At 38.6% G+C, this 23,136-nt stretch overlaps 1 protein-coding gene across 9 annotated transcripts in view; it reads left to right on the top strand.

Annotated features, from left to right (window-relative positions):
• Window positions 1-23,136, top strand: part of UTRN (utrophin) — a 519,130-nt gene that overhangs the window by 432,384 nt on the left and 63,610 nt on the right. For all 9 annotated transcript variants that reach the window (XM_045499918.1, XM_045499921.1, XM_045499919.1 and 6 more), the window contains 2 exons: window positions 13,621-13,682; window positions 15,974-16,048. In XM_045499918.1, coding sequence (XP_045355874.1) covers window positions 13,621-13,682; window positions 15,974-16,048 — 137 coding nt within the window. The remainder of the gene's footprint in view (window positions 1-13,620; window positions 13,683-15,973; window positions 16,049-23,136) is intronic.

A 23,136-nucleotide genomic window follows, 5' to 3' on the forward strand; every position in this document is an offset into this window, starting at 1 on the left:
ACCCAGGCGCCCCTGAGCATGCAACTCTTGATGTTGGGGTTGTGAGCTCAAGCCCCACGTTGGGTATAGAGATTACTTAAAAACAAAATCTTTAAATAAATAAGTATGTCAAACTCTTGACACAATGATGTTTCTCAAACTGCACTGATTATAAAGAAAAGGAAGTCAGAGGCTGGGTAAATTGACGTGTCTTTATTGAGAGAAGGTTTATTCATCTGATCCAAATTTAAACCATTCGAAAAATTTTTACATTTCCATTACTATAAAAATAACAATAATAATAGTAATAATAATAATAAATATGTAGCAATAGTTACAGCATAGAGAATTTTAATTTGTGGGGTGAATATTGACTTGAATATTACAGGTTTAGGCATAAATATGATGTACTGCAGTAGATAGAATCATGGCCCCACAAAGATGCCCACGCCCTGATCCCTGGATGTGAATATTAGGTTAACGTGAAGATGGAGAAAGGGTCATGAGTCAGGGAATGCTTGCAGCCTCTCAAAACTGAAAAAGGCAAGCAAATGGGATTCTTTTAGAACCTCCGGGGAGGAACACAGACCTGCAAACCTCAATTTTAGCTTAGAGACGCATTGATTTTGGAGTCCTTTGTTACAGGCAACAATAGAAAACGAATACATGTACTATGCAAAATAGGGAAGTCAATGAAATTATTTGAAATTAAGTTATTTTACTCAATTGACAAGGCATTTTTATTATATGAGTTTTTAAAAATGTTAATTGGATCCAACAAGGTGGATTTTTGTTTTTACTGGATAAAGAAAATATTCATTCTCTTGCTTGATTGTGTTATATAAATGGTTATCTGTTTGATTTGGTATTTTGAAAATCTATCTTTAATTTTAGCACTACTACTAAAAGAGGAATTTCTGTATGTAGGTTGGTTATATAGGACTAGAAAAGACATTGTCTAAGTCAGAGTTTCACTGATTTGGGTTTTTTATAAACTTCAATATATATATGTGTGTATATATATGTATATATGTGTATATATGTACATATGTATATATATGTGTATATATGTATATATATGTGTGTGTGTGTGTGTGTATTTAACGATGGCCAATATTTTTAATGTGACCTGTAGGATTGTAGCATCCCAAAATATCTTCAACATCATTAATGAAAAATTGAATTTTCTTAAATATATATAGTTTTAGTGTGAACTGTCTTTTAGGACTTTGAAATATGTACTTAGAAATCTACTTGGATATATCGGGTACATAGGATGAACTGTCTTATTTCTAGAAAACTTTTTAACCAGGTTCTTCCATTACCTGCTCTGTTGTGTAACTTAACAGTTTATTTCTTCATAAACAAGTACATCGATCTCTGGAGGTAGGGTTATATGAGCCAGTATTTCCACATGAATTATTATGAAAAAATTTTAATTCTCAAATAAATTAATAAGCAAGTAAATAATGAGTGAAACTCTTTTAATATACACTTCCGTTTGCATGACTGCACAACTAAGTAGAGGAAGAATGTTAAAAACAAATTTAGCATGATTGTCATGCAACTAGTTTCCTGGAGCATACTAGGGTGTATTAATTTGGCCAAAAAGAAAGTAAGAATCAGGAAGAAATTTAGTTATATTCAATATGTGAATATACAGTTTTGTATACTCTAATGCCAGAATATAGCAAGAAAGTTGAAAGGAGAATGGGAAGAGCACACTGTCTTTATTTCATGTTTTAATTTTACAGACTAGCTAAAACATACTTTGATGGCTTCCCAATGCATTTCTTTCTCTATAGGTATTTATTTTGAGGTGTATCACAGTGGTTCTAGGACTCATTTGTTTCTATAAAAGGATAGAATATAGATTTCATCTATAAGAGTCTGGGTAGCATAAATCCCTCTATGTTAATATCTTAAGTTGAAACTCATATCTTTAAATTATATTTGCTGCTTCAAAGGTAGACCTTCCAAAGCTGATCTAGTTATTTTTTCTTTTCTAATATAATCCAATGACAGCTCATTGTTCTATCGGTTTAAGGAAACCTGAAATGGCTCTTGTTGCCTGCATAATATACAAAAATCTACCCATAAAAGCCAGATTTCTTTCTGTCTGAATTATTAGTCCTGTGTTTGTGGAGCACCTGGGTGGCTCAGTCGGTTAAGCGTCTGACTTCGGCTCAGGTCATGATCTCATAGTCCGCGAGTTCAAGCCCCGCGTCGGGCTCTGTGCTGACAGCTCAAAGCCTGGAGCCTGCTTCGGATTCTGTGTCTCCCTCTCTCTCTGCCCCTCCCCTATTCATGCTCTATCTCTCTCTGTCTCAAAAATAAATAAAAACATTAAAAAAAAAGTTTAAATTATATTTGCTGCTTCAAAGGTAGGCCTTCCAAAGCTGATCTAGTTATTTTTTCTTTTCTAATATAATCCAATGACAGCTCATTGTTCTATCGGTTTAAGGAAACCTGAAATGGCTCTTGTTGCCTGCATAATATACAAAAATCTACCCATAAAAGCCAGATTTCTTTCTGTCTGAATTATTAATCATGTGTTTGTGGTTTGCACATGTTTTTCATTTCCTCAGGTAAAAGTTAATATCCAAGGAGTTTCAGGCATAAAGGGAAGAACAAGTAAAAGCTTTGGGTTGGGGCACCTGGGAGGCTTAGTCAGTTAAGCATCTGACTCTTGATTTCAGCTCAGGTCATGATCTCATGGTCATGAGCTGGAGCCCCTCGTCAGAGTCAGGCTCATGCTGGGTGTGGAGCCTGCTTGAGATTCTCTCTCTCTCTCTCTCTCTCTCTCTCTCTCTCTCACTCTCACTCTCACTCTCTCCCTCCATCTGCCCTTCCCGTATTCATGTGAGCACACTCTCTCTCTTTCAAAAAAAAAATAATAAAAGCTTTGGTTTGAACTTTCCTCTTAAGTCACATTCATCATATAAAACTCATTGCTTCTCATTTTGATCCAGAAATAATAATGACAGTTAGTCATAGTGGGTGATAACAATTATCAAAATGAATTATATTTTTTGGATTTTCATTTGCCAGCCACTGCACTAATCCTGTGCATGGATTCTCTCCACTGAAGCATAGGTACTGTCATTACCCCCATTTACAGGCAAGGCTTAGACAACAGGCACATGCAGAGCTTGCTTGAGTCACACAGCCAGTACATGGAGAAACTAGTGTTCAAACCTGGGGATTGACTCCAGCTCCTGCCCTCTTGACCACTGTGAACCACAGCATTGGTTGAGGTAGAGAACAGAAATTTTTAGTCACGTGGACAATTTGGGTAGATGAAGGCTTATATTTAGGAAGGAGTGGTCAGGTGGAGAAGATAGGAGCAAACCTTTTTTTTCATACTATGGACTGGTTGCTATTTATTATGCACCTACTATGTGCCAGGAATTGAATGCAGAGCTAAGTTTCATAGGCTAATTTCTGTCAGGTAGTATATGCTTTATATGTTTCAGGAAATGTCACACCACGGTACCGTAATGGACAAAGGTGCTTTCCTATAGGTAGAAAAATGTAGTTCTCTACAGTCCTGCCAGTTGGATCTTGACAGGATTTCAGAGGTAGGGGAACAAGGTCTGTGGCCCCCCACTACCTTTCTTCATTTACATGGTCAGAGATTTCTGTCATTGGATAGATTTCCATCCATGAGCAGGATGCTCAACAAAGCTGGCTCATAAGTCCCGTAGGGCTTTTAGCTTAACTACAGAAATTAAAAAAAAAAAAAAATTAATGTTTATTTTTGAGAGAGAGAGACAGAGAGACAGTGAGTGGGGGAGGGGGAGGAGGAGGGACAGAGAGAGGGAGACACAGAATCACAGGCAAGTCTCCAGGCTCTGAGCTGTCAGCACAGAGCCCAACGACGTGGGGCTGAAACTTACAGGCTGTGAGATCATGACCTGAGCTGAACTCCAGTGCTCAGGTGCTCAACCGACTGAGCCACCCAGGCACCCCAGGGCTTTTAGCATAGATGTCCATCCTGTTCATAAGTCATACTCTTTCATAGACTTTAGTAAGGTGAAGTTAGGAAGTATGGTTTTCCTTTCTCCCTCTACGATGTCATCTCTGAAGCCAGAGTACATGACTTTTCAGTAAGCTTTAGCCTTGGTAGAAATGATTACACTGCTCTCGTGACAAGGCTTCACAGTCACATCTTAACAGTCCTCTGGCTCTATTTTTCCCATGAGAATCTGAGGTGCAGACCTAAATTCTTTATAGGATTCTAGGTGTTCTCCTACACACAGCTTTAATATGAACATTTTAGTAATGGCTTCTTAATTCATAATATATATCGCATTCTCTAAAACTGACATCCCTCAATATTATAGTGTATAGTCATCAGAATATATGATCTTTACCTTCAAATACCACTATTATGCATACTCTAGCTTACTCTAACTCCCCTTGATGAACAGGTCTAAATCAGAATTTTCCTTAATTTATTGTATCTCCTTTATAGTTTCCTTTTCTATTCTTGTGTCCATTAAGGATAATTCCCCTTTCTTGCCTCCCAAGGGCATTCTCTGCTGCCCTAATCTGTCAATTTCCGGGGAAAATAACAGTTTATAGCTGTAAATGAAATCTTGGAGAGCGAGTAGCTGTTCTTTATAGCAGTCATGCAGTTTATTTGCATAAACTGTATATACTTGTCTCATTATATATGTACAGTCTAAAGGAGAGAATTAATGCTTCTATCTTTAGAGGCATCACGGTCCCCGTTTAAATGATGTAGGTGAAATATTTCTTCCTTAAGAAAGAGCAGAGAGGAGTGGCAGCTATGGGATATCCAAATATTCAGCCTAACAAGAAAGTCAAAGCTAACAAAGGCGTAGTATAACAAGACAAAGAAGAAATTAACATAAAGCATTTTATCTTTGAAGGCTGCACAAAACTCCTCCCCAAACCAAATAAATCCATAACAAAGATGTAACTAACACTGGAAGATAAATACAGTTCTCTCTGAAAGGCCTCCTACAGCTGTCTTCATCTCTTTCTTCTGCCTTAGTCAAGATGAGAGATGGCATCCTTTCGGTGCCAGATTTTTTAAGTGGAGAAGTCTTGGGGCACACTTTGAGTCTCTTTCCAAAAGTAGAGCTTGCACTTTGGTTTTAATGATGAAGAAATTAATGAAATAGAGCTGGAGAGAATGTGCTGGAGAGTCGATTTTTCCAAGCAACAGTCTGGGACTTTATCTGTGTTGCAAATAAATATTTAAAACTCACTGGGCCAGCTCTGCTGGTGAGAAGGTAAGAAAGAAATTGCTTTATGAAAGAATGTAAGCACCTTGGGAATCCCTATACCTCCTACACGTGGGGGCAGCTTCAGACAAGTGGGCACACCTTGGCTCATGAGAAAACTGACAGTGGACAGCCTGCCCTGCAGCAGCCTCATGTTGGCAAACTGTAACCAGACAACTTCTAGTGTATTTACCACTGCCCTGGGTTACTGAGATAATTCAGGTGGAGTTGACATTGTCTGAGAAAGACGTTGACTAGTTCAAGACTTAAAAAGGTATTATCTTTCCTGCCATTCATCTATACATTGCTGAGGCCAGAGTTACTCTTACCATGGAGTGGAATTTCGGCTTGGAATCTTATAGATTACTCAGCTCCATTGTATTATAGTAGCACCATCAGCCTTACTGTACAGTTCAACCTTTAGGGTCAGGGATGCAATTAATAAAATTCTACCATACAGCACAGAGAGGTCACTGTAGGGCCATTAGGGAGGAAAAAGAAATATTTGTACTTCGATCTGTAAAGATTAAATTTTTAAGATAGTCATGGAAACTAGCAAAAGTACGGAAGTAATGATCAAATAAATTGTGAAATAAATAGAATATCTTTCTCTGTATGGATTAAAAAGTAAAATGATACAGTAAGATTCAGTACAACCATATAGAAAAAAAATCACAGTTAATTTCTCCTTTAAAAAATATATATGAAAAAAGATAAAGTAGTAAATTTTTTTTCCAAAACCAAATAATATACATTCAGCTTAAAAAAAAAAAAACTAGAAGGATACAATGATAAATTCAACTCTAGTGGGAGTTAAAATCATGGAGTTAAATCATGGAGTTAAAATCGCGGGCAGGAGTATACAGGACTTCCCAGGGCCAACTCAATAACAGATAACCCACAGGAATATTGATTAATGTTGATTAATGGTCTGATTCTCCCAGTTTGAGAGCTTAGAGGAACGTAGAGTTTGGGTCAGAGGTGAGGCTCTGTCTGAATTCTGGACCCAAGCAGAGATACTACCAAAATAAGGCTTCCCTGGGTTTATTGAGTGTGTTGCATGCTCATTCTTCTGGAAAACCTTCCAGTGTCCTCAAAACAAGTATCATCTGAAGCTCCTCTCACACCCAAACACATCTGTTTTGGTCATGAATTCTACTTTACTTAAAATCAAATACAAGCAAACCTTGTCAAGTACGACGAATTTTTGTAACAAATTGTTCTATCAATCATGCCTGGAATATTGACATTTGTATTTTAGAGTGTGCTGCAGCCTTTGTTTCTGTATAGCCCTTTACACCCCTGTGTCTTTGAACCTACCTCTGACTATGAAATTATTTTAAGTGTATTTTATAGTTGAAACCAATAGATTTGAAGGTATCCATTGTCAATAGTTTAGTCTTCCTGCCTTGCGTCTTCATTATCATGACAAGCTAGTGGCATTCTCTAAGGAAGACTCTATGCTTTAACAATATCTATTATCAAGTAGAATTCTATATCTTCTTTTGAATTTAAACAGAAAGGTTTTTTTTCCTGGAAATGTTGATATTCAAACTTTAAGTTTTCCCTTAGATTTATTCTTATGTTTCAAAAAATATAACCTGGCTTTCCTGCCTTTAAAAGCCTGGAAGATGGCAGAAAGTATTTGAAAGGGTTTAAGATGCTCTGTATAAACCTGAGGAACACATAAGTTTCCTCCCCATACAACTTCCTCACTTCCTGCCCAGTCCATCCCCCACTAGCCCCTCAATGCGGTCGTGCACACAAGCACACACACTCGGTGTAAGAATCTGCATACTGGCAGGACTACTCCATATTCTTCATATATTCTTGTCTCAAGTGAAACAAAGATTGGGGGAATTATATTTTCCAGAATGAGAATGTCACCTCTTAGATCTTTAAGAAGATAAATAACTCAGATAAATAACATTGCATCAGATTGCCGAAATTTGTTTTCACTCTGTATACTTGAATCACCTGAATGCAAATTGATTATTTGGGAGCTCCTGCTTGATTCCAGTATTCCTATATATTACTTCCATAAGCATATGTAAAAAAAAGTATTAGCAGAGCCTGCAAAAGCCTGTGTCAACTTCATTCTGGAGATTTTTTAACAGCAACTCTTAGCTTCTACTCCACTTTGTACTCATGGCATTGTTTTTCTCTTCCTGATTTCTCCCCACCCTGAGGACAGGTCTAGTGAGTTGAAGACAGAAAGGCAGCCACTCCATTGGACAACATGCAGTTCACTGGTAATTTTAATAGGGCTAGTTGGGTAGAGGAGTGAATTTGGAAACTGAGTGAAAGTGGGTTCAGTAGTGAGTGGGACATGAGGTTGTGCACTACTCATTGGAAAATTTTGTCAAGAATGGAAAAAGGATGGTAGGTAGCAGCAAATGTCAATTCAAGGTAGGGATGAAAGAGTATATAAGGATAGCAGATCCTTCAACATTTGTATTCTGAGAATGGTCTTATTGAGTCAGGGGAGTGTTAAATGCAGCATAAGGGTTTTTAAAGAAATCTTTGGGAAGAATTTGCCTTTGGTAGGAGGGAGGAATTCCTTGGTAAGGAAGGGAGAAGAAGACAATCTGGCAGATGGAAGGACCTTTATTGATTTGGTGGTGGGAAGATGAAGGAATTCGAATCTGGTGGTTTCTAGTTTTTCAATGAAGTGTGAGATCGAGTTAAATGATATAAGGCAGGGAGGGAAACTTACTTAGGTTTGGGAGAAAGAAGGCAGTAGTAAATTGTCTTGGGGTCTGGGAAGCAAGTTTATTAGGGAATGTTGTGTGGTTGCCAGCAGTTGGACATTTGAGGTCTGAAGTTAAATATTTAAAGTAAAATTAGTCTGTCTGTTGAATGATTTTCTCCAGCTGTATTCATGCACAGCTGCTCAGGTCCAGAGAAGGCAAGTAATTGAGCTGATCTGTGCTTGGGTTTTGCCAGGAGTGAGAGGGAAGCAAGGCAGATGAGATTGTTTGTAATGATTATAATGATGGACCTTGGACTCAAATTTAGACAGATTCATCAGAAAGATTTTAAAATCTCAGTCATGCAAGTATACTTCCATATTAAGAACTCAGGCTTAAAATCCGACCATCTGGGTTCAAATTCCATTTCTACTACTTACCATGAGACCTTAAGTTCTCTAAATGCTCTCTGCCCTAGTTCCTTCATTTGTAAATGGAGATACTATTGCACCTAATTCATAGAATTTTTATTGAGTTAACACAAAGAAAGAGTTTGGAAGAGCACCTGGAACAGGCTGGACACTCAAATAATAGGCTATTATTGTAATTAATGTCATGCGTCCCGACCTAGTGTGTCATCTTTGACTATGCACAGCCAAGAAGAACTATTTCTCTTTCTATGATTATCTGAACAATATGGGTTGTTCTTTTTCTTACATTTGTATTTTTAATTAACTGACTCACCTGTAATTTTTTTCTCTTGTACGTCTTTAAAATTGCAATTTAAATGAAATGACACATGGCAAAACTCACAAAATCCAGTTTCAAGCATAAAATTGAATAGATAAGTAACACATAAAGGTGTTTGGCTAAGCGTCAGTTTTGGGGTAAGCAGGATGCCTTCTCGTCATCTTTTAAGGTTTTATGGAAGAAATGAGGCCACTCTAATTAGGACAAATGGGTTTTAAAAAATGTCTTCCCCAGATTAGTCTATTGCCCAGAAATCAATATCTTATCAGTCTATCAAAATTACATGTGTTTTGCCGTTAGTTCATTGTCTCCCATATTGGACCATGTTGTTTCACAGCATTTTTGTGTTCTTTTCATTGGTGTACAATCTCATTTGTGTTTTACTTGCTGTGGCTCATCGGAACACGTTATGAATAATAATGGGTATAAACATATATCACTTACTAACCTTACTGGTTTACTGTCTCCTCAAAGTCCATAAAATACAGAGAGCACATGTTATCGTAGCTGTGACACTTTCAGAGGGAAGGGGTACTCTTTTAAAAAGTCTACAGGATAGCAAGTACAAACTAGAACTGACCAGGGCATTAAAGGATGATTTTAAAAACCAGGTAATGGAGATCTAATACACAGCACAGTGACTACAGACAATATTATTGCTTTAATATTCAAGTTTTAAACTTCAAAGTTTCTAGGAAACTGGATTTTAAATATTGTCACCACACAAAAGAAATGATAATTATGGGGATAGAGGTGTTAGCTAACACAACTGTGGTAATCCTACTGCAGTGTATACATGTATCAGACCAACATGTTGTACACCTGAAACTTATACAGTGTCATATCACAGTTAAAAAAATAAAAACAACAATTTAAATAAATAAATAATGGGTAAAATCTTGACTCTCATGTCAAGTAGAATTCTATATCTTCTTTTATATCTACTTGATAATAGATATTGTTAAAGCATAGAGTCTTCCTTAGAAAATGCCACTAGCTTGTCATGATAATGAAGACGCAAGGCAGGAAGACTAAACTATTGACAATGGATACCTTCAAATCTATTGGTTTCAACTATAAAATACACTTAAAATAATTTCATAGTCAGAGGTAGGTTCAAAGACACAGGGGTGTAAAGGGCTATACAGAAACAAAGGCTGCAGCACACTCTAAAATACAAATGTCAATATTCCAGGCATGATTGATAGAACAATTTGTTACAAAAATTCGTCGTACTTGACAAGGTTTGCTTGTATTTGATTTTAAGTAAAGTAGAATTCATGACCAAAACAGACGTGTTTGGGTGTGAGAGGAGCTTCAGATGATACTTGTTTTGAGGACACTGGAAGGTTTTCCAGAAGAACGAGCATACAAATTTCATACAAATATGAAAAGAGCATGTGTCAAAGATTTCATTTATCTCACTAATAGGGGAATGGGGAGACGTTATAACAGGTTCCAAGGGGGAATACTAAGAACTGCATCCTTAGTCAAACAAGGGATGCTAAAATGAGTGTACCAATAGGTGCGAAGCTGACAAACTGGTCAGTATCCATAGGACAATAATCAGTTGCATCCCAGTGGACACAATTTGCATTTCTATGGACAAGAGCATTTGCACTGCTATCATTTTCTTCAGTTTGCAGAGTTTAAAATAGTTCAGACACAATTTAAGCTTCATAGGACACCCACTGATTTTTTGGCCCCATCAGAGGCCTTCCCAGTTTTTCCCCACACAAGCAATCCTGGCATGGCTCGGCACCCAGGTGACACGTCACACGTTCTCTAGCACGTGCTTCATGTGATTTTGGACTTACCTGTTCATTGCTGCTTTGTTAGATTTGTTTACAGTTTATCAAGCTGTACGATGTTAGGTTCTACTCCTCTTTCAGATTTGAAGTTGGCCAGAATCGAAACTGTTATTGTTTTGGAGGCAAAATATGCTACTTTCATTCTGGTTTGGTTGCCTACTCTGGGAGGACTTGGAAGCATTTGGGCTGGATAAGCTGAGCGATCTGCAGCTGTTCAAATACTTAGAGCCTTTGGGTTGATTGTGGATTTTGCTTTAAAACCCTCCCCCCCACTGAAAAAAAAAAGAAAGAAAGAAAGAAAAAGAAAATCCAACAGCCAACTGCATCTACTACTTTTTTTTTTTAACTGTTGTTTGGTAAGCTGCAGTTATACTTTTGTAACCAGAGGCTGTGTTTATTTTCAGCGTTGGCAGTTCTGCCTAATGAATCAACTGGTACTGAATTCACAAAGGGAGATGCCGTTTCCCTCCCTCCATCTGTTTGCCAAATGTGTGTGTTCCCTCAGCTCCTAGTAGTGGTTTCACTAAGAAGAGCCATTAGCAAGCAAGTCTTCTCATTGAATTCTCAGCCGCTGCCACGCTGCCTGATGGTATTTTCCCTTCCTGGTTCCGTAGGAGCTGTTTGCCAAAGCTCCACGTTTGTGATTCTAGAGAAAGAGTACTTACATTTGTGGTTTAAGTATGAAGTTTGGCTCTGCGTTATTCAGAGCTTTAGTTTGGTTATTGAGCTTTGATTTGGTCCTTCACGATGAGATATCTGCCTCTGGACAGTAGGATTGCCATGGGGATTTAAATTACTCAGTAGAGACAGGGGTTATGGGAATACTGGTAGGCTGGCTAAAGGTAGTCTCCAAAATTTGGTTATGGGAATACTGGTAGGCTGGCTAAATAAGGTAGTCTCCAAAATTTGAAGGTAGAAGTGTCTTTATTTTTTGTTTTTTGTTTTTTTTACTTTTATTCATGCATTAGAAGCTCTTTAGGTTACTTAGGTTAAGTTACTTCTTATACATGAATGTGCATATCAACTACATGAGGGATTTTGTTAGGATGAAAATTCTAGTTCAACAGAAGGAATGGGGGTCTGAGATTTTGATCAGGAAACTTTTTCTTTTTTTCTTTTTTCTTTTTAATATATGGTCTGAGACTTTGTATGACTCTCAAGCTGTGGGCCACACTGTGAACAGTAAAATTTATAGGCCAGACAGCTTCGGTACTCTCTCCGTGGTCTTTGGAGCAACTTAGAGAGTAAGATGGTGGAATGTTTTGCTTGGTGCTCAGTAGCAGAATACAAAGTAGAAACATTCCACCTCTGCTTTGGTATCAAGTACCAGGTAGGGGAACTAGCCAACTTTCCAGCTCTTGCTAAGATAGACCTTCACATTTTAGATATTTTATTTTGTGTGAGTTTTTGGAATTCCCAGGACATTTTACATACCCAGTTCCATATCTACACTTTAAATGGTCTCAAAGCAAATTCTGAGTTCTCGGGGGTTCTGTTTATGCATGTGTAACAGTGATTATGTCCTTTTCCTAGTGACATATCCCACTTTTTGATATATTACATAGATTAAAAAAATAATCTCTCTTCAGTTTCATTGTATGAATATTTTAATACCACTCTCTGTTGTGTACTGGGCCATTTCACTTAGCTTACTAAACAGTTTGGTAAGAACTGAGTGTTGTCTAAGAAGTCTTTGGAGTACTATTAAACGTTATTACTCTATTCTGACCTAGAAAAGGGACAGTAAACTATCTTTAAATATAAGGACACTGAAGTTAAGAGCTGTTCACCTCTCTCTCTCTCACACACACACGTACACAAAGAAAGAACCTAATTATGTGGACCTAGTCTACCCTCATCTTATTCCCAAAAGACATCTAATCTGTGAATTAGTTTTGGAATTTACAGAAAGAAGAAAACTATAAAACTTTCTTCTAAAGTGAAGACGAAGCATCATGAGAAAAACTGTTCAATGCCTATAAGAAAAATACTGGTTAGCTGATGGAGGCTGATGGCTGAGAGAGGAGAAAGAAGTCACACTGGCAAGAGAGATTCACACATTAGGGGCGTAGAGAATCCAGATATACATGAAGAGGGTGCTGTTAGGTTTCCTTTCTTAGGTTTCCTTTCAGAGGGTCTGTGAATTACACTGACAAAAGACAGATTAGCAAGAGAAGAGCATTTGTTTATGCCTGCTGTGCATGTACAGTGATGTGTAACTCAAAAGGATGGTTGGAATTTGGGGCTTATATACCCAACTTTAGCAGTGGAAGGAAATTGGGGAGAAAGGCTCCTTTGTGAGGAACCAATAGGTTTCTTTAGGAGAGATAAATGGGCTTTTGGGGGGGAAAGCGTGCGATAAGAAAGTTTGTGATGATGTTTGTTTATGCAGGTGCAGGTGGTTTTTCTGTCTTCTTCATAGCTGTGAAACTCCCCCAGAGAGAGGATTTATGGTAGCCCTCTTTCCCAGAAGTTGCTGCGGTTAGTCCGATAAAGGAAGCTCTGAAAAGGCTCCTTTCTGCATCTGTTCAATCTCAGATGTCTTTAGCTTAAAATGATCTTTATGTCAACTCTAGGGTTCTGAGTGAATCCCCACAGGGGAAAAGGGCTAATTTACACCAAGGAAGGAGAGACTCAAGGTTAAAGAGGAGGGCGCCTCACTTGATTGTGAGGTGAACATGTTATTCAGAGTTAAACACTTCATTTCTCTGTTCTTTGGAAATTTGATTAGGACTTCTAAAGTTTAGCAACTCTTTACAGCACTTCTGCTCTCCGAGGATTTATTCTGAATGAGGATCTATATCTGCCTAACACAAGTAGAATTATTCTGGAAACTGCATTGATCCAGCCGGCTACATCAAGCTTGTGGCCCCAGAGTCACACACTTCATATCTAGGTTTAAATTTTAGTTGTAATTCTTTTCAAAATAGATAAAACAAAATTCTTTACTCATATTTTTACAACGTCACTGCCCACATAAAAATATCTTATTGTTTCAAATGGTAAGTAATAATTGGACATTGGGTTTCAGAATGAGCCGTCATGGGGATAATTTTGCGTGATTTTGAAAACTTAGAATAAAAATTCTATTTGCATATGTTCTATGGGACATACATTATTTTTTTTATCCCCCAGCCATCAAACACAGACAACCTGTTGGGATCATCCTAAAATGACTGAACTCTTCCAGTCCCTTGGTGAGTGCTATTTTATTTAATTAGCCAAAACAACCGATAGTTGTATATTCTTAAAAGGGAAGTAACCACCAGTTTTTCTTACACAGCATGGTTTGTTTGAAGGATTGTTTCACTGACACAGAAAAACAGTTGAATTTCTGAGGGCGATGCAGGAAACAGTTTTTCACCATTCTTGAGGGAACACGTGATTTGAAGTAGCATGAGGTTGATTTTAAAAGGAAGAGCACAGCCTCCCTCCTATTGAGTCATCTTAAACTTCAGCTTTGTTTGAAAACAAAAACAATAACAGCACAGCCACCTTGAATTCACCCTTTAAGTTTCCTTTTAACTCACATTTAATGTAGTTAATCGTACTAAATTAGCTTGCCTACTTGCATTTTGTCAAAGTAGTCATGAAAAGTTAAAATCATTTTAATATAAAAATGTAAGAAGGGGCGCCTGGGTGGCTCAGTCTGTTGAGCAGCCAACTACAGCTCAGGTCATGATCTCAAGGTTCGTGGGTTCAAGCCCTGCGTCGGGCTCTGTGCTGACAGCTCAGAGCCTGGATCCTGCTTTGGATTCTGTGTCTCCTCCTCTCTCTGCCCCTCCCATGCTCATGCTCTGTCTCTCAATAATAAATAAAAACGTTAAAAAAAATTTTTTTAAATGTAAGAAGGGGTGCCTGGGTGGCTCAGTATGTTGAGCATCCAACTTCAGCTCAGGTCATGATCTCAAAGTTTGTGGATTTGAGCACATGTCAGGCTCTATACTGACAGCTCAGAGCCTGGAGCCCACTTCAGATTCTGTGTCTCCCTCTCTCTCTGTCCCTCCCCACCTCATGCTCTGTGTCTCTCTCTCTGAAAACTAAATAAAACATCAAAAAAGTAAATTAAAAAATGTAAGGAAACACATGATATGAAAATCCTGATCTTGTAGATTTCTAGTAGAATATGATGTTGAACTGATTCTCTAGCCTGCTTTCTTTGAAAGAGTTTTCTTTTTGGGTAGGTGAGGCAGTGTTGGAGAGGGAAAACGAGGCCCTAAGTCTCTCACACCAACTCATTTCAACATGGGGAGCACCCTTTTTGATTTCTTTAGTTTCATTTCTTTAGGTTTCTCTCATGAGCTTTCATTTGGATGAGTGAGAGCAGCTACAAAGGTTGAACAAAAGAGAAAAGCCATGGGTTTCTTTCCTTTGTAAAGTGAGGGTACAAACTTTGATGATTTCTGCATTTTCTTCCAGTTCTGCTAGTTTCTAATACAGATACTGTGTCTTTAGAAGACAGAAAGAAATTACAATACCTTTTCTTTTTTAATTTTTTAAATCAATGTTTATTTTTGAGAGAGAGAGAGAGAGAGAGAGAGTGAGCATGAGCAGAGGAGGGGCAGAGAGACAGAGGGAGACACAGAATCCAAAGCAGGCTCCAGACTCCGAGCTATCAGCACAGAGCCCAATGTGGGGCTTGAACTCACGAACTGCAAGATCATGACCCGACCTGAAGTCAGACGTTGAGCCACCCAGGCGCCCCTACAATATCTTTTTTTAACTTGATACCAAATCTTTAAGTTTTTTTTTTAATTGAAATATAATTGACAAATAACATGATATTAGTTACTGGTATACAATATAGTGGTTCAATATTTGTATTGTGAAACTGTTACTACAGTAAGTCTAATTAACATCCATCACCTCACATCATTACATTTTTTATTCTTGTGATAACTCTTACGATCTCCTCTTTTAGCAACTTTCAAATATACAATACAGTATTATTAACTATAGTTAACCTCTTGTTTCGAAAGATTTGAATATGGACTATAGGATAATTTTAACCATATTTATAAAAGGGTAGAAGAAGCAGATAGATCCGGATGGAAGAAATAAGACTAGCTCTATGAGTAGTGAGAGGGACAGCCTTATTGACAGAAAACTGATTGTCCTTGAGGAAGGTGCCTCTGGAGGAGAATCCCTCCCAGCAGTAGAGAAGGAAGGGCCCTGAGCCTACGGTGCGATGGATTTAAGCCTTCAAAAGTTAACAGGCCATGTTTCGTTTTCCTCAGTTCCCTCCTTTTGCTATTGGATGGTGCTTTCTTGAAAGCCATGTAGCACTACTTTGGAATGTCTCTCACTATGGTGCTAATGAACATTTAATTATTCTCTTAAATAAATGCTGTGGATTTTGAGAGAAGAGTTTTTAATGAGAACAGACATAATACTTTTCCATCATCTGAAGTAAACAAATACATTCTTGCCATTCAATGTAAGTTAACTAATAAGCATGCTTTTGAATGTGTTCTCTTTCCCATTTCAGCTGACCTGAATAATGTACGTTTCTCTGCCTACCGTACAGCCATCAAAATCCGAAGACTACAAAAAGCTCTATGTTGTGAGTTATTCTACCAAAGTTAATCACTCGGAACTTTGGATTGCATTTGTTGTTTTTTGTGGGTTTTTTTGTGGGGTTTTTTGTTTTTTGTTTTTTGTTTTTTGTTTTGAGACAGAGATAAATGAAGATGGGGATGTGTTTGGAGAGTAAATCTGATATTCAGTGTATCACACTCAAGGAATTGGCTCTGTTTCTGTAAATGCTCTTCTATTTGCCCCATCAGCATGCATGCACTAGTAAAACAAATGAACATATGCCATTCTCAGTTGGAGAACAAAATTAGCCAAACTACAGGAGTAACGTAAAAAGCTTTTTCAAAAATTATGCTGCCACCCAATTTAAAAGGATTAAATCAACAAATCAAAGTAGTAGATCATTGCCTTCTTAGAACTTTGTATTCATTTGGAAGTATAGGATTCCAGGGGTGCCTGGGGGGCTTAGTTGGTTAAACATCCAACTCTTGATTTAGGCTAAGGTCATGACATCACTGTTTGCGAGTTCAAGCCCTGCATCAGGCTCTGCGCTGACAGTGCAAAGCCTGCTTGGGATTCTTTCTCTTTCCCTCTCTGCCCCTCCCCCACTCGTGCACGCATGCTTTCTCTCTCTCTCTCTCTCTCTCTCTTTCTCTCTCTTTCTGTCTCTTTCTGTGTCTCTCTCAAAAAGTAAACTAAAAAAAAAAAAATTAAAACAGTGTTTCTTCTGCAATGAAGTTTGATTCAATGCAATCACATAATATAGAAATACTAAAAAATAGCATTCTTGATCCAAATTTGAACTGGCACCTAGAAAATTAGATAAAAGTCTCTATTTAAATATGTCTTGAGACAATTAGTATTAGCAACATGAACTTTTCCTGCAGGGAGTTTGTTCAGAGTAATATTCTGTGATAGCCATTTTACTAAAGGGTTATTCCTACCCCCAACACACATACCCAAACAACCTAAATTTAAATAGAAATATGAGTACTTGTAATAATAAAGTATAGATTTAATCTATCTAAATTCTCTTTGTGGTTGTAGTTTTGATGATTGAGTTTATTTAAAGAACATGTAGGGCGCCTGGGTGGCTCAGTTGGTTAAGGGTCCGACTTCGGCTCAGGTCATGATCTCGCAGTTTGTGAGTTCAAGCCCCATGTCGGGCTCTGTGCTGACAGCTCAGAGCCTGGAGCCTGCGTTGGATTCTATGTCTCCCTCTCTCTCTGCCCCTCCCCCGCTCATGCTCTGTCTCGCTCTGTCTCAAAATAACAAAACATTAAAGAACGTGTAGACCTTGTCAGATAGTTAATATGAGAAGTGACCTTTGTCTATATTTTTAAGGCAGAGTAATTTGAATAATTCCAAATATTCTTGTTTACTACTTTTTGTTAATAATTGTTTTCTGTCTAGGCAGTTCAGTGAAGCTTTGAATATTACTCTTTGCAAAATGATATATGAAAGTTAAAAACTCTTTAAAAGTCAGTAGAAATTAGAATTACATTTTGAGCTGGTAACATGAGGAGAGGTGAGGAAAGAGAAGTATAGAATCATTCAGAAAAAAAGAACACAAAAAAAAAAACCCCACAGCAATGCAAAGCTTTAAAGTAGGGAAAACTTGGGCACCTGGGTGCCTCAGTCAGTTAAGCATCTGACTTTCGATTTGGCTCAGGTCACGATCTCACGGTTTGCGAGATCGAGCCCCGAGTTGAGCGCCATGCTGACAACATGGAGCCTATTTGGGATTCTCTCTCTCTCTCTCTCTCTCTCTCTCTCTCTCTTTCTTTCTCTGCTCCTCCCTGTGCAAATTCTCTCTCTCAAAATAAATAAACTTTAAAAACTTAAATGAATAAAATAAGGAAAACTTAAGTGATGTGTGGAAAAGAAGTCTCAAGGGCTAAAAACACACCTCCAGATTCATGGATGAAAGAAAACCCGAGGTGATTTTGATGCCCATAATCCACAGAGCCCCAGATAACGGAAGGAAGTGGTGCAGAATCACCAGTACAAAAAAAGCAAAGCCAACACACCCTGGCCAGTGATCTGTATGTTGAGCCAGAGGGGAATAGGAAGTGAATTAGGAACACACAGAAGGGACATTCAGTGAGCTCAGTGAGTCCATGGTGACAGCAGTTTTGAAAGGGGCTCAGCTGCATGCCCAATATCCAGCTGACAGATCTGGAAGGTCTTCTCAGGCCTGATGAGCTATAAAATGAGGACAAATGACTCAGGGGCAAAATCTCCATTGACCAAAGACTGCTTTTTGTCATGATGAACGTGGTCCGAGTTTTCAGTAGTACTTCTGGCTGGATAAACGTACCAGCACATTTGGTGTTTTCCTCTGTTGGTTCTTTTGAATTCTCAGGAAAAAACTCCCTCCTACAGTTCATTCCTTCAAATCTGAGAAGAGCAGAAGAGGAATACCTCCTGCTTCTAAACTACATGACATTTAGAAATGTGCACTTAGAAAAGTGCCAGATTGCGTTGGATTATAAATATTCGAGCTGATGTGTTTGGAGCCACCTGGCCTCACTTTCCCCACTGCCTCTGCCCCCACTGCTCTCCAGCCCGGGGCCTTTACACCACTTGTCAGCTCACCTGTTTATGATTAATCTGTTCCTCCTTCTCCTGTCCTTTCTGTTCACTTGAAATGCCTTGACCCTTCCTCTGCAGTGGTCTGCAACCCTTTATTCCTCCAGACACTGTTAAAAATTTACTTCTTTTGGAAACGTTTACAAGCTAATCCCACCTGCCTCCAATTTCTCCAGAACTTTATGATTGCCTGTAAGGACTGTTTCTCACCTAAGCACCATATGCTTGCCTTTGTGTAAGAGATAATGTTAAGAGGGTTGTCCCGCCCCTGCTGTCTATGGCTTCAGGTCAGGGGTCCTCCCATTTTGTGTAAACCCCCACCCAGCATAAGGACTTAATGTAGAGGGCGTGCTGTCACTGCTTGGTCACTGTTCATTCATTTGTTGGGCTCCACAACTGTGTAGGAGCTAAGACCATGTAAAGAGACTTGGTTCCCACACTCGAGGAACCTACATTCAGAGATAGCATGTTACACATGGATACACGCTTTCAGCAGATTCTTGTTGCCCTCAGAATGGAATGGTCTTTACCTTGGCCTGTTATTCTGTCCCCTCCGTTCACTGTGCACCACAGAAGACTTCTGCCATCAGCTCTAGTGGTTGACTGGAATGGCCATCCCTGTACTCTGTTCTACCTGCCTGGAGACCCCTTGTCTTAGCTCTCAATGTTATTCTTGTCCCACACCAGCTACCTTCTCTTCCTTTGGCTTCCAGCCTAACTATTGCCTATCTTTAATGGGGCTTTCCATGATTATTTCATTCTAAAGTAGGTCACTCCTGATATTCTGTTGCTTAGATTCAGTTCTTTCCTTGTGTGGCACTTGTCATAATTCTTGATATTCTATTTATTAACTTACTTACTGCCTGTCTGTCTAAATGAGCTAAGTTTTCATGTGAGGGATGAGTCTGTTTTCTTCTCCACCTCCAGCCTCATTCAACTTCTGGCACAGAGCAGTCTCCTAGGATATACAGAGTGAATGATTTGAGTATAAAAGTTACAGGAGTAGGGGTGCCTGGGTGGCCCAGTTGATTAGGCGTCTGACTCTTGATTTGGGCTCAGGTCATGATCTCATGGTTCATGGGATTGAGCCCCAAGTCAGGCTCTGCGCTGACACCGTGGAACCCGCTTGGGGTTCTCTCTGTCTCCCTCTCTCTCTGCTCCTCCCCCACGCACGTGCTGTTTCTCTCTCTCAAATAAATAAACTTTTAAAAATAATAAAAATATAAGAGTTACAAGAGTACACCAGAAAGCTGGTGTAGGAGGATTTATGGCAGCACTTCTTACTGTTAAAATTTGTTTAATTTTGGCATATTCCTAAATGTGATACGATATTGCAGCAAACATCAGCAATGTGATGACCCTCGGGACTGTAAAGTTGAATGAACAAAAACAAGTGGAGAATAATATAGTACAGTTTGATTCTATTTATTTATAGTTCGAAATAATGAAAAAATAAATGCTGCATGATTTGGGGATACATATACTTTTGAAAACTGAAAGCAAAATGCAAAGATTAGCTGTTCTCCCTGTGATCACGAGGGGAGGCAATTAAGGATATTTCCCAAGGCATTTTCAAGATACCAGTAACAGTCTCTTTCTTTAGCTGTGTAACGGATTAACGGGGATTGGTTCTACTATTCTTCTTTAGGCCAAACATGTGTATTATACATATTCTTTTGTATTCTTAGTTAAATTTTTTTTGTAATAGGCAGTAACAGAGAAGCCAAAGGAAAGTGGTGTCAGAAGAGGGAGAGATACCCTTCCTTTGTCATGATGAACAAGGCAGGCTTCCTTGACTAGCAAGCATATAAGCCAGGCCTTAGAAGCCACACAGGATTTAGGCACGTGGCTATTTATCAGGGGTAGGGAGGAAGGAACTTATATGCATAAGCATCAAAGGTGTGGATGGAGTTTAGGGAACATAATGGAGTCTCAATGGAATAGGTTATGAGCTATCCATTCAGTATTTGGAAATGTCCTTAAAGTCAGTTTGGGTCCACATGGGAGGTCACTTTTTTTCATGAAACCTTTTCTGATGCCTTTGGTTGTTTATTCCTCATGTTTTCAAAATGTTACGTTTAATGTTTGTTTTTTATAGAATAGGGTGCTGTCAGACCATTTTCTGTTTTGTGGGACCTAGGAGATAGGCCCAGATTAGATAACATCTAAGGCAGAAGGAAGGATCAAGTGAACAGGGGCAAGTCCATAGTTCAGGCAAAAGATCATGGGTGCTGAACCAGCAGGTGTGGTAGCAGGAGAGAAGAGGGAGAAGAGGGATTTGTAAGGAGGAGGGAAAACTAATGACTGCGGGGATTTGCTAGTTGATAACTGACAGAGCGTGAAAGGGAGAAGGTGTCAGGGCATTTCAGGGTTTGCAGAGTCATGGTCTATAGAAGGTACTGACACCATTACTGGATTTCAGTGTAACAGGAACTCAAGACCTTTATTTGCAACATACTGAGATGGAGGTCCCCAGAAGAGAATAGTATAGCTCTAATTGGGAGCAGAACAGCAGGCGTGTGGGTCAGGAGTTTAGGTAGGAGATCAGGATGGAAACCAGAGTGTGGAGCCATCCAGAGAGAAGGCAGTAACTGAAGTAATGAAAAGTAAGTGAGGGTATCAGGGTTACAGAGTGAAGCAGCAGATTCAAGTCCTTGAGTGCCACCTGTCCTTCTGAGATATCTGAGGAAGAGAGGGTCGGAGAGGTGCGGAGAAGGAATGGTCAGGTGCCTGGGTGACTCAGATAGTTAAGCATCTGAGTCTTGATTTCAGCTCAGGTCATGATCTCATGTTAATGAGTTCAAACCGTGCATCAGGCTCTGCGCTTGGGATTCTCTGTCTCTCTCTCGTGTTCTGTCTCTCTCTTTCTCTCTGTCCCTGCCCCTTCCCTGCTTGTGCATGCTCTCTCTCTCAGAATAGATAAATAAACTTAAAAAGAAAGAAGGAATGGCCAAAGATTCCAAGAACACGGGAAGAGTTACGGAAGCCCAAGGTCAGGTGCTGAACTGTGTGTTTTTGCAGAACAGGAGAAGTATGATCCATTTCCATTCGATCCCCTGTGCCTCATATGGGAGATTAAAAAAAAAAAAGTCTGAAAGTTGGTTAGAAAATGATTCTGCTGTTTGTTTTATTTGCCACATGACTGAGCTGTCATTTGTCTCCCTTGGAAAAGAGAAAATCATAATTTTGTGCGATTTAAATGTAGTCAGTTTTTTAAAGGAACCTAAGTGTGACACATTTCAGGAAGATGTATGGCCTGGCTTAGGCATTAAGGCAAAGTGCCAAAGTAAATCACTAAAAATTGAAGACATGATAGTCTGTGGGATGTGGCACATTACTGTCACAGCTACAAAGTGTGTTACAAAGGAGGCTTTTCCAGAAGAAATGCAAAGGCAGCACGATCCAGGAAGTGGTCTTTTGGAATTTGGTCTAGTGTCACTTTATTGCCATGTGTGGATACAATAGCAGTGCTGAGTTGCTGGCATGATTAGTGTTGGAATTGAGAAAACTCAGAGCACTTTGGCAGTGTTTGAATATATTTATTTGTATCTGTGTGAAATTATAGTTCTGTAGCTGCCGTCATTCAGCACTTCTCTTTGTCAGATACTGTGAAGAATGAATTTGAATTTTGCTCCTGCCCTCTGGAAGTTTATAATTGAAAATAGTGTATATTGCCAAAAAGTGGGATGAAAATGACATTGAAGATTCTAGATGGTTCTTAGTCTTCTTTCTGATACCGTCTCTCACTAACTCATGTAAAGCTTACATAAGTTATTTTTATAATTAGTTGACATTTTACCAATAATATATTTGACATTGGAAACAAATGGATTGACCTACTATCCAGACTTGTGAGTTTTACATTTGTTCTTTCTATCTCTCTTTTTTTATAAAGTTTTCCCTGTTGAGTTGTTTTAGAAATCATTTTAATCTGTCTAGTTCTAAAGCAGTTCCTTTCCATTGTAGATAATCTGAAAAAAATAAATCATTCTATGTAGTGTTTAGGCAGCTAGAGTGGACACATTTCATGTCTTTAAAAACTCAAAATTAGTAGTTATCCAATGGTTAAAAATAGATAAATACGAAGGAAGCTATTCATTCATTTTATTTAACTGTCAAAATATGTCATTGTATTTTTTAAGGTAGGTAGTTTTGTGTCAGGCAAAGAGGAAATAGGTGGTTATGTTAAAATAAAAAGTTTCCCTAAGCTGATTTCTTTTAATATTAAAAAGTTCACTATGGAGATAGGGAAAACATTCTTTAAAGCCGGAATTTCAGTGAGCAGTCCTTAAATTCATGTGGATTCTGTAATTTTCCAAACCCATTTCTTCAGATTTAGAAGTCATTTCTGTACTCAATAAATGTACAGGTGCATGGTAATTTGATAATCTCCTGTTTCCCTGTTCCCGGTTAGCTAATGGAATGACTAGAAGTTGATTAAAAAGAAAGATTAGGTAAGTTTTCTTCTTTTTTGTCTAAAACTCTTCCTCCTGGCCTGTGAGTGTCTCCCATAGGGCACACATG

This window comes from Leopardus geoffroyi, chromosome B2 (assembly GCF_018350155.1).
Source record: "Leopardus geoffroyi isolate Oge1 chromosome B2, O.geoffroyi_Oge1_pat1.0, whole genome shotgun sequence".
Classification (NCBI taxonomy): domain Eukaryota; kingdom Metazoa; phylum Chordata; class Mammalia; order Carnivora; family Felidae; genus Leopardus; species Leopardus geoffroyi.